Source organism: Gekko japonicus, unplaced genomic scaffold (assembly GCF_001447785.1).
Source record: "Gekko japonicus isolate JY-2015 unplaced genomic scaffold, Gekko_japonicus_V1.1 scaffold709, whole genome shotgun sequence".
NCBI classification, from domain to species: Eukaryota; Metazoa; Chordata; class Lepidosauria; order Squamata; family Gekkonidae; genus Gekko; species Gekko japonicus.
The window spans coordinates 356,014-368,348 of NW_015169796.1; the positions used below are offsets into that span (position 1 = coordinate 356,014).

The window sequence follows — 12,335 nt, forward strand, 5'->3', positions numbered from 1 at the left end:
GGGACGAGTGCCAAAAATGACAGCGCGGAATTGGCCCGGGTGACAAAAAAGAGAATGCGGAAGTGAGCTTCATGGAGAGCCGAAGTCGGTTTCCCCGTCACAGTCTACATTCCAAGTACGCCGTGACTACTCCGCCCTCTCCCCCTGCAGTTTGCTGCTTAACTATCCCTGCCGAAAAAGGACATCGAACTGCCCGGAAATGGCAACCTCGACGCCCCGCGTGGAAGGATTCAGTACACAGACGGTGGAAGCAGCTGTGGGAATAAGCCTGTCTTTTCCCGCCGGGGCTGGCAACTCGCCTGGAAGCAAAAACAGCCTAGACGGCCTGCGGGGCGAATTTGCGGCAGCGCCTCCCCCGGCCAAGACGCCCAGAGGCAAGACCCAGCTGGCAAGCCGAGCCCTCCTCCACGCGGGCGCAAGGGGCGGTCACGTGAGAAGGGGGCGAAGAGTGGGCGCGTCCCGGGACAGAGGCGTGTCACGTGGCTCCTTGAGGCCCTGAGAGGAAAGGCTAAGGGGGTGGTTCTTTTGTCTGCACTTCGGATTCCCGGGTTGTGTTCGAAGGCTTTGCACTCTTCAGAGACCTACCAGGAGCTCCTCCCGGAAGACAGAGTTGATGGCGTTTGCCTGACGGTGATGGCTAGACTGCGTTGGGAGAGTTGGGTTCGGATCCCGGCGGGTGGCCTTGGGCCAGCCAGTATCACTCTTTGGCAGCATTATCTACTTCACAGGGTTGCTGAAGAGAAAAGGAGCTGTGTGCGACACCCTGAGGACCTTAAAGTCATGTAAAGCAGTCCGAAAATACTATTTTTACATTGCAAATGAAACAGGGAAGAGTAAAGTAATAAGTGGCTTTTTAACGGGACTTACTAAAACTAAGCTGCGGTGGCTCAAGTGGTAAAGACGCTGAACCTCTGCAGGCTGCGGAAGGTCAGCAGTTCGAGACCCGAGTTGCCCCATGATGGAGTGAGCACCCGTCTCTAGTTCCAGCTCCTGCCAATCTAGCAGTTCGAAAGCAAGAAATTGCAAGTAGATAAATAGGTACCACTTAGGTGGGAGGGTAACAGCGTTCCGTGTTCCGTGCACCTTGGCCACATGACCACGGAAACGTCTTCAGACAGCGCTGGCTCTTCGGCTTTGAAACGGAGATGAGCACCGCAACCCTAGAGTCGGACTCGACTGGCTTTCGAGCAAGGGAACCTTTACCTTTACTAAAACTAAGGACAGCGATTGCCCATACGGAATACATGAGTGCCTATAGAGAATAATGGAGAGTTGGCTTGCCCAGAGGGGATAGTGCAGTACATAATTGCCAATAGAGAATCCATAATGCCAATAGAGAATCAATGACTGCCCATAAGGAATAATGGAGAGGACGCTTGCCCTTAGGGGATAATGGAGTACATAATTGCCAACAGAGAATCCATGATTGCCCAAAGATCATTCTGGCTCCCCCAGCTCTCGTTAGGGGCTCTTCACACGCGAGAGGTCATTCCAGCTCCCCCAGCTCTCATTAGGGGCTCTTTAAAAAGTTATGGCCGCCGCCGCTGTTGACGGCAGCTGCAACGGGCCGCGGGGGGGCACAAAATGTTCCCTCACCTCCCTGAGCCCTGGGGTGGTGGCCTTGGACCCGTAGGGGCAAATTCCACCTTTCGTGTGTGATGTCCACCTCTCACGTGTGATTCAGACAAATATTTTCGTGGACTGTAGCCCGGCGGCAGCTGCAACGGCCACGGGGGGGTGGGCGGCGAAACGTTCCCTCGCCTCCCTGAGCCCCGGGGTGGTGGTGGCCTTGGACTCGTAGAGGCAAATTCCACCTCTCGCATGTGATGTCCAAGCGGCACACGTGAGAGGTCATTCCGGCTCCCCCAGCTCTCGTTAGGGGCTCTTTAAAAAGTTATGGCCACCGCCGCTGTTTCACATGTGAGAAGTCATTCCAGCTCCCCCAGCTCTTGTTAGGGGCTCTTTAAAAAGTTATGGCCGCCGCTGTCGGTGGCAGCTGCAACAGCCATGGGGGGGGGGCGAAACGTTCCCTCACCTCGCCTTCCCTCGCCTCCTTTTTAACACCTTTGTAATGTACTGATCCACTATTAATTATCCTCATGTTAAAGGAAGGAAGAATGACCTGGAATAACCCAAGTCTAACCTGTTGCTGTCAAATACCTACTGCTCTTGCTCTTTTCCCCTGATGTGTCGTTTTTGTTTTCCCCCCATACCTATCTAAATTATTTGCACAGTTATCCAAAGTGGGCTACAGTCCACGAAAATATTTGTCTGAATTGCATTTCGTTGGTCAGGCACCATGACAGTAATGGATGAAAGTCTCTCTTGTCACACTCTAAAGATTCTCAAACCATACTGTGAGATTCAAATCCAGTATCACCTTAGAGATCAACAAGAGTTTCAGTGTGATCAAGGTGGGCAGCCGTGTTGTTCTGAAGCAATGCAACAAAGTCAGAGTCCAGTGGCACCTTTAAGACCAACAAATTTTTATTCAAGATGTGAGCTTTCATGTACATGCACACTTCGTTAAACGATGAAACGGAATTACATATCATAGTTTTATTATATAGGGGTGGCTTGTTAAATTAGCATATAAAATAGTGAAAATATTTTTAAAAAACAGATGAAAAGAATGACGCGCTCGTTTTCTAGTTATCATCTGTTTCGGTTCAGCTGGGGGGGGGACAACATAGGCAATAAATATGTTAGAACTGGAGGTTGATGTGTCCTAATTTGTGAGAATCCCGTCCTTAGAGTTTCGGTGTATAAGCTTTGGAGAGTCAAAGCATCCTTCATCAGATAGAGTTGAAATTGAAATCTCTGAGTTAAGAACATAAGAGATGCCAATGTTGGATCAGGCCAAAGGCCCATCCAGTCCAACACTCTGTGTCACACAGTGGCCAGAAATACCAGTGCCATCAGGAGGTCCACCAGTGGGGCCAGGACATTAGAAGCCCTCCCTCTTCTATATCCTAGTCAGAAGGTGGGATGCAAAGGGACAATGTCTGCCGCAATCCGCTGGATTAGAGCGGAAGGGAAATGCTTGGGGGGGTCAGAACAATTAGCATCTGTAACGTATCAAACCATACCGGAAATCAAAAGACGCCCTTTTCTACCTCTATGCCTGCCTGAAGGCTCGTTCTCGCTCACGTGACCGTACACGAAGCGGGTTGGTTTGTGGGTGTGATGACGTTTCCGGTGACGCAAGGCGGCGAGCGAAGAGGGCGTGGCCAGCGGTTGGCGCTGTCAAGCCGAGCTCAGCGTCGCGAGAGGGACGACTGTCCGGGCTCTGGCAGGTAAAGGAGCGGCCTGAGGGGAGGAGTGGGCGGGCCGCGACCCCGAAGCGGCGTGCGGGGCGGGGGTCGGAGTGTGGGCCCCCCTGGCCTGGTGGGCGTCCTGGGCGGTAGCCCCTGCCGCTCCCTCAGTCCCGGGGCCGGAGTGTCCTTGGGAGCGGGACGACGGGGGGGGGAGGTGGAGAGTGAGGAGGGCGGGCCCGTGCCCGCATGCAGGCTGGCGCGGAGCCTGGACACCCACCAGCCCCGCTAGGTGGTGAGGGAGCCGGACCACGCCTTTTTAATGCACGAGGGTCTCTTTCGCCCCGTTTTCCAACAACACCTATTTAGAACTGAGTTCCGCTACCAGTTTAATCGGGGGGAGCTGCTGCCCGCCAGGGCTGGTGTGGGCATGACGAGAGGGTGCTGCTGCGTCCGTCTTTCGTGACTAGACCCGGCTCCCACCTCTTCCCAGCTGCCATCAGCGAGGGGTGCCTGGTCTCCCCTCCTCCTCTTGCCCGTCCTCTTCGTGGCATCAAGAAATCAGGGGCTGCGTTCCAGGCCTTTGACTCTTAGGTCAAGTTAGCATTTTTTAATCCTTGTTGCACATAGCTTCAGGTGCTCTCCTGCAGTGCTTTGCGGGACTGAGAACCCTGATACATAAAAATAGGTGAATACTGGGATTCTCACGAGCCTCTGTATGGTGGGATTCAGTTGATGCACAAGGGAAAGTATTCTGTATGTGGCTGGTGCTAGGAGGCAGGGCCGGATTTAGACTTGCTGAGGCCCTAAGCTATACAAAACCCAGAAGCCCCCTACTGTTTTAAATTACATCAGCTGGTCTCAGAAAAAAATAAAATATATACGCCTTTTTAATATTTGAAATCATTTTTATATTGTTTGTTTATTCGAGGCCCCAGCAGATTGCGAGGCCCTAAGCTGTAGCTTATTTAGCTTATGTGTAAATCCGGCACTGCTAGGAGGGTAGGATGAGTTCCAGAGTCTGAGTGTAATTATTCGATTTTCCTTTCGTTTCCCATTCTGTGCTTCTTCTGGTATTTACTTTCACTTCTCAGAGTGGGGGGTTCTTCTGCATCCCCCTTTCTTTCTGCTGGTGACGGAGCTGTTCTGGTGCAAAGTAATTTTAAGCCAATTGATGAGGAAAATTGGAGCCTGTTGCCCAGATGTGGCTACTTTGTACAAAGCCGCCGCCCCATCCCCTCCCATCTCAGTGCCTCCACTGCATTCTTATAGTGTCTTTAGCAACACCTTGACCATCTTGAGAAATGGCAGTGGGGGCAGGCGGGAGAGTTAGGCTGAAGGCTGCTGGGGGAAAGAAAGGTGATAAAGGAGGGAGTGTGAATGTACGACCAAGAACTAAAGGACTTGAACAGTCCAGAAGCAAGTGTAGTACATGAGTACCAGGGGACACATCAGCACATGCTGTTTCACCCATAGATAACGCATTGGGGATTGCTTGTATAGTGTGCTGAGGATTGTAAATAATTACTTTATTCGGTTATTGCTGCTGTTTGCCCTATACATGTACTCTTGTGTGAGTTTTCCAAGAGCAGAGACAAACCTGCAGAGTAGAAATCTCCCTGTCCCAGTTTGTTCTGCGCTGCTGTACAAGTTGCCAGCAAACTTCCAAAATAGTTCATGTATAGTCAGACCTATTAATCAAGGTACACTTTCCAACTTCAGCTGAAATATCTGCTCCATCTTTGTGTGCACATTCCTCTGCTTGAGTACACGTAGTTATTTTAGCAAGACTTCTGTTTTCTTCCTGTTATGTGGCTTCAGTTATTGCATATAAACAAATGCAGAGCTTTCAGGAATGTTTCCTGCTAGCCTTAACTGGTACCTTAAGATTAGAAATGCCGATTATCCAAAACTGGACTAAGTTATAGCTTGCAGGCAGTATCCATTACATATAATTATTGGTGTTAATAGTGTACAACTGGCCTATGACTCAGTTTAATGTGTACATCCTGACCGACCTGGATGTGGAATGTTTAACTTGTGACGTAAGCAGTTATGCCCTGACCTGGATAGCCCAAGCCAGCCAGATCTTGTCAGATCTTGGAAGCTAAGATGAGTCGGCCCTGGCTAGTATTTGGATGGGAGTGCACCAAGGAAGTCCAGGGTTGTAATGCAGAGCCAGGCAATGGCAAACCACCTCAGAATGTCTCTTGCCTTGATAACCTTACAGGGTTACCGTAAGTCAACTGTGACTTGGTAGTAAAAAAAAATAAAAGCAGTTATACTTCATCCCATATGCTAAACATAAATTTGCTCTATATCAGTGATTGTGGCCATTCTCTGTCATACTTAATGTGACATCCAACGTAAATCCTCCTCCCAACATTTGATTTACTAACAAAGGGATGCTGAGCCCTCCTGTTCTCCTTCAAAATAACTGTGGGGCATATCTAGAGCTCAGAGCTACCTCCATTTCCTTTATTTGGGGGGGGGGGTGTTTCCCTGCAGTTTATCCCTCAGTCTGCAAATTTTATAGGCTCCCAGCTCTTGTTTTTATGACTTACATTTTATGGGATGAACTTACATTCTTTACAGGCAGAGCTGTTGAAGTCCCTCACATATGGAATACCTATGTTGTAAGACACACTGGAAAAAAATGATTTCTTCTTATTGACATATGGAAGAGGATGTAGTGACAGATTGAATTGGACACATCTGGAAGTAAAACCATAAATATATGAAGCTACATGTGAAGTATCCAGTTCTCTCTGTAGGAGTGGTGCCATACACAATTGCTGTGGCTATATGTGTGTGTGTTTTACAGCAGACACTGAAGTGTGAACAACATACGTTTTCTGGATGTTCATTTTCGCACATTTGCTGCAGGAAGCTTCACTGTACCCATAACAATTGCGCTTACTGAGCATATGAAGTTTGAAAGGGTCTCATATCTTCTGTGAAGTGAGTGTTTAAAAAGATCAAAATCCACTGACTGTGTATGGTTGACTAGTTCTTAAAAGGGAAAAATGTAGCCTATGTACGATGACTTAAAGAATGTACCTTAAAGGGATTCCCCCCCCCCCGCTTAGCTGTCTGTGCATTGTTGATACTCAAGTAGTTTCTTTGAAATAAATAGGTTGTAGAGCTTTCTCTGCAGGACTTTCTGTACTAACAAACTACTTGTTAATGAGTTGTGATTCTTGATTAACCTTTATTTGGTAGCTGCTTGTTTAAGCAAAATAATTCCCCATGAGCTGCTTCCGTTAATGACTTCACTGTCCAATTGTTCGTCCACTTCCAGAAAAGAGACTGGATGAGAAACAGCGCTCAGATTACAAGAGGAAGGAGGTGACTGCCCCCCCCCCCCGCTTTTTGTAATAGCCTTCAGGTGGTGGGGGAAATGCTGTCAACTCACAGCTGACTTACGGCATCCCCATAGGGTTTTCAAGGCAAGAGGCATTCAGAGGTGGTTTGCCATTGCCTGGCTCTGCGTCGCAACCGTGGACTTCCTTGGTGGTCTCCCAGCCATGTCCTAACTGCTTAGCTTAGCTTCCAAGATCAACGAGATTGAGCCAGCCTGGGCTATCCAGGTCAGGGCAGCCTTCAGATAACAGTAGCTAAATTGGTTAGGACCAGGGGAGTCATGGTTTTGCCACAAATTAAGGGTTTCTTCACATCTCCCCACTATTCAGTTACTGTTGCGAAGTACGTGTGTGTGCGTGCACCCACACATATACATTTGTTTAATATAAAAATGACCTGATAAAAGAATGGCTGCTTCCATCTTTTTGTGATGCTAGCTGAAGACAACTTAGGGTTGGGTTGCTGATCAATAGACTGCTGGTTATTTGACCTTGCGTAATAGCAGATACTTAGTGAAACTCGGTGAAACCAAGGACACCCTTATGTAATTGGCTGACTACTTTTTTTAATTGCGTTGGGTGTCATCCGCTATAAATAACAAGTGACAACCTCTTTCCTCCCTAGGACAACAGAAATCAGGTCACACATGGTTTTGTACTTTGCCCTGCATGGCTGCCAAAGTCTTCTAGAAGATACCAAATGTTGGAAACTGTGCTGGTTCATTCAGAACGAATCCAAACAGCAGCCATGCCATACTGCTTTTATTATGATCAGTTAAAAGTCACAAAGTAATATACTTAGCTTTGGAGTTTCACCTGGTGGTTCCTCAGGCCGGATGCTAAACAAATTAGGACAAAAGTTGATTCCAGTAAAGAATGCAGTGGGAATCCTATCTGAAAGATGCAACAGTCCTAAAATGGTGATGCACAAAGCTATTGGGGTACTAGTTAAATTAATTTGTGCCCAGCGCAAAAGATTGAAGGCTACATCGTAGCATGCTGAGAAGCACGATTTGCTGTCCTTTTGGAAATATGAAAAACAGCCGTTCTGTGAATCTATCTCAAGTACTAATACTATTATGCTGCGTTAACAAGATGGGTGTACCATCTTTATTTTTATCAGCAAAACAGCACTTTTAAAATCAGTTGTTTTCCTGCATCAGGAATGACCAACTGACAATCGGTAGTGCTGCATTGTTCTTTTTTTTTTTTTTGGTTATTTCATTCCCCGTGCCAAACTTGGAATCTTAGGCAGCACTTCTTACCAGTTGCCCAGTTCTTTTGGAAAAGTCATCCCTCTGCAGTGGTGGTGGGAGAGAGAGTCATTTGCCAGGTTCCTGAGCCAAGAGGAACAGAACTATGTTGCCACCAGGGAAGGGGCTCAAGGGTGAAGACGATTGCCGCTGCTGGAGTGGACAACTTGCATTTTTCCAAAAAACGTATGTCATGGTCTTAGCTGGGAAATTACCACACAAGTGGTAATTATCAGATTGGTACAGAATTGATTGCTTTACATTGAGGCAAGTGAAAACATTGTTTTAAGCCAAGTTTTCCATCTTTGTAATTCAGAATTTCTAAAACAAGCATGCTTGCTACTCGGTTGGCAGAATAGTGGGAAGATAATAGCTTGCAACTAAATGGCACCTTTATGCTACCTAGGACCATAATTTAAAATCTTGGTCATGCAGGACACATGCCTTATGTAGTACAGAATTGTACACGTCGCAGAGCAAGACAGCAGTTGTGAAACAAATCAGTTTCTTTGTGTAGGTGAAGTTGCTAAGCAGGCTACATACTTTAAGGCTAAGGCCACACTTTTAGGGCTCTCCCTGATAAACACAGTTCAGATTCACATACACTCACAGAAAAAGTAGCTTTATAATATTTGTGAAGCACCTGAAGTAGTTTAACTGTGTGGGTTATGGATTTACCGTCTCTAGATGCATACACTTTGTATAACATGAAAACTGAATTTAGAGCACAGTTACATTAAAAAGACATAACATAGTTTAAAAAGACATCCACCCACCTCGGAGTTTTTTGGTTAATTTTTTATCCACCTTGAACTATAAGATTTTCAGACATGGTGTAAATAACTATTGTATAATAGCCGGATTCAGAAAATGGAAATTCCCATTTTAACTTTGTGCAGGGCTTTTTTTCTAGAAAAAGCGCAGCAGGAACTCATTACCATAAGAGGCCACACCCAACAGCAGAAACTCATTAGCATATTAGGCCACACCCTGACAGCACAGCTCATTAGCATATTAGGCCACACCCCATGCCTTCCCTTTGCTTGCCTGAGCGCCCCGTGGCTGTGGGGAGCCCGGGCAAGCCGGCCCTTGGACAGGCTGGGGAAGGCATGGGGAGGCATGTAAATGTTTCCCCAATCCTTCCAGGACTCCCCCTGGCCCACCCACCTCGGAGTTGCCGGGGGTCACTCTCCAGGGCTTTCCTCTGTAGCCATGCATGTAGAGGTTTTGGCTGTAGTGGGCATGGCCAACTCTGAAGCCAGCCGGAACTCCGTTCCTGTGTGTTCCTGCCCGAAAATAGCCCTGCCTTTGTGTATTATGAATAGCAATAGCCAATGAGAGCTCTTCGAACCGGATAAACACCACTAGTGATTTTTGCTCTTGCTTAAATAACTCTGAAAAATAATTAGAGCTGAAGTGGTAGGATACGGTTGCAGAAACTTCATAGAAACTCTTGAACTGAGAGTAGTGACCGGTCTGTCTATGAAGTATATTGTGCTTATAAGCAATTAAACTATGTTTTTTGTTTGCATGTCTTTAGCGTTGCTTGAAAAAGCTCTGGTTCTTATTCGTTTAGACTTTGAACTGCCCTTCCTTACTTGATAAAGAACTAATTCTCTCCATACGCTGATAGGTCTTGACACAGCATTGTATAAGGTGACATAATAATATTATTCTAATATTACTGCTACTTATAGCAATAAGACTCTAATATTACTAATTCTTTTCTTCTTTCTTCTAGTTCCTTTACTTTTTATTCTCTTGTTTTTTTAAAAACAAACTTTAAATAAAAAAGATAATGGGGGGGGGAACAGTGCAATCGTAAACAGATTTATACCTCTGTAAACCCACTGAAGTCAGTGGGTTTAGAAAGGTATAACTCTGATTAGGATTACACTGTTAGTGGCATCATGAAGCTCATTTAACTAGTATTTAGACAGAAGCTTTTCAGATGCTATTACCACCCGGAAGGATCTCATGGGGGGAGAGAGTCTGTAGAGGTCCTTTTATGTATATACCTGCTGGGAGGTCTTTCAGGTTGTTCAAGAACTTGTGTTTTTCTTGATGCAAACTGCATTCTGTCTTCTTTAATCCTTAAACTTCCCCTATAATTCCACTTCTTCATCCTTTGACTGAAATCCTTACCATGCAGATTTTCTATCGTAGTGACTGATTTCTCAAACACGTGCTCTTTTTGGAAGACGTTATGCAATAATGCCTTTTCATGTATGTAAGAAGGTGGAATTTAAAGCTTAGGCAAATTACCAGTTGGAATAAATGAGCTGCAAGAGTAACTGGCAGGGGCTAAGGTAGGTGCCTTGATGCCTTTGATCTGATTCCTTTTATGGGGACCTTATCTCTGGAATTGGTGAAGCATGTGGATTATCTTTCACCATTCTGTTTAAAAGAATGGTCTGCTCCATTCTAATCACTTCGTTCTCACGTGGTCTCCTTAATGAAGTCTGTAGCTGCATTCGGACTCAAACCTGGCATGTTACCACGTTTACTCACCCTCTCCTTTTCCTCATCACATGTGGAGCACAGTTAAAGGCTTCCTGGTTTAAGAACTATTCAGTCACACTCCAGTTTTCCTAGGAACCTGGACAAATTGGAGTGGGTGCTGTAGAATCCAAGTTTGTGAGGAGGAAGCAATTTGCCCTGGTTCCCGCATGAAGACATTGTGGCAAATTGGGGTTTCTGAAACCAGGAAGCCTTCAACTGTGTTGCACCTATGAGGGGAAAAATGAGACAGTATATAAGCACAGCAAAAAGCCAGGTTCTTGTTCTTTGCAAACAGAGGTTGGTTGGTTTGTATCTGAATGCAGCTTTAACAAATAGTTCTGTGGTCTGACTCATAGAAAGGATTAGATGGGTCTACAGTTACTAGACAGAATTAGGCCCTGTATAATTACTTTGCAGCCAGAATTGACTAAGGGAGGGGAAATGCTATACTGATAATGTTTGTTAATGTTTGCTCAATAGGGAAGACATAATAGATAATACCTCCAAGATTGATTTATACAATTGAAGTTTTGTAAATCTTCCAGTTATATTGTGCAATGTTTTGAGCTCACTGGCTTCATCTGAGATTGGTCCGGAAACTATGATTTATAACACTGGAATTTTATTTATTTTACTTAATTTGTACCACAACTTTCCCAGATACTAGTCCAGCATTGTAACTCCTGTACCACACTAGCTGTAGATTAGAATCTAGAGACCAATAACCAGAGATCTTATAGAAAGTCATCGTTTTATTTTTATTCTATAAGTTACTTGCTTGGCTGTTTTGTTTTTCCAAAATCCTGTATTACCATAACTTCAGTGCTGCAGTTACTTAAGTTACTATTCAAGGAAGATCATTAATAGGAAATAGCTTGGTTTGCAGTGATTATATGACCTAAAGTCTTGCATGATAGATGTTATGTGTAAGCTATTAGTGTAAATTTGGGGGGGGGCAGCAGAGAGCTTTTTTGTGAAGAAATTTGCATCCAATTTTGACCTACTTTGACACTTTCGACCTCTGCAAAAAATGGAATATTTAGCTGTAGAAAAATTAGGCTTTGTCAGGAAGAAGGGGCTGAATTTTAAAGTAGAATACTGCTTAATCCAGTATTCCATGCACCTTTAAAATGAATAATGATTTGAAAAACTTACTACTGAAGGCAATTTTCCAGAGTGTGACATTTTTTAAACTCTGCTGGTTTAGGCAGGGAACAGTCGTGCCTATATGGTATTTATATAGTAACTAGATAACCTAGCGCAGTGAGAAAAGTTTGGTAAGAAAGGCAACATTTAGTGGAAACAAACACAGATGTTAACGTGCTTCTACCATACGACAGTGATATATCGCCTGCACAAAAGTTTTGGGTTCAGTTCCTGGCAACTCCAGTTAAGATGATCCTAGAATAATGTCTGCCTACAACCTAGAAGAACTGATGCCAGTGAGACCAAACAGTACTGGTGTAGAGGAGTCAATACCTCTGATTTATATTCAGAGAGACAACATGATTGGCCATTGTTGGAAAAAATGTCCTGGGGTTCACCTGGTTGCCACAGTTTATTTCAAAATGTGGATTAAATGTTATCATTTGGCTTTGTAGTTTCCAACTGTCTGGGCTTCGTCCTGGCCCATTTACTTCAATTAGTTCCACCAACAGTGTCTTCTTCACAATCTAACAGTCAAACTACTGAAGCATTCACTGCATCGTTTATCAGACACAGTTCAGAAGAGCTCACTGGAATCAGTAGGCTCAGTCCTGCAATAGATTGTGGCCATCATTCCTTTCACTACAGCATCAGGTTTTATCTTCCTCCTCCAAGTAGCTGGTGAGTTAAGTGAGGTAGAAATAAGGTAGAAAATTAATTAAGATGTTCCTGTGCAGATATGGAAGCGAATGGTGGAAATCCGATACAATTGCATCTTTGCAACTTGTGAATTTTTCTTTAATAGCTAAGTCATTCTT

The 12,335-nt window shown here is 45.1% G+C and overlaps 1 protein-coding gene across 1 annotated transcript in view; it reads left to right on the plus strand.

Moving 5' to 3' along the window:
- The first annotated feature begins 199 nt into the window (after positions 1-199).
- The window catches only part of OGDH (oxoglutarate (alpha-ketoglutarate) dehydrogenase (lipoamide)), a 73,270-nt gene continuing 61,134 nt past the window's right edge, over positions 200-12,335 (plus strand). The window contains exons 1-2 of the mRNA XM_015417052.1: positions 200-430; positions 562-660. Coding sequence (XP_015272538.1) covers positions 200-430; positions 562-660 — 330 coding nt within the window. The remainder of the gene's footprint in view (positions 431-561; positions 661-12,335) is intronic.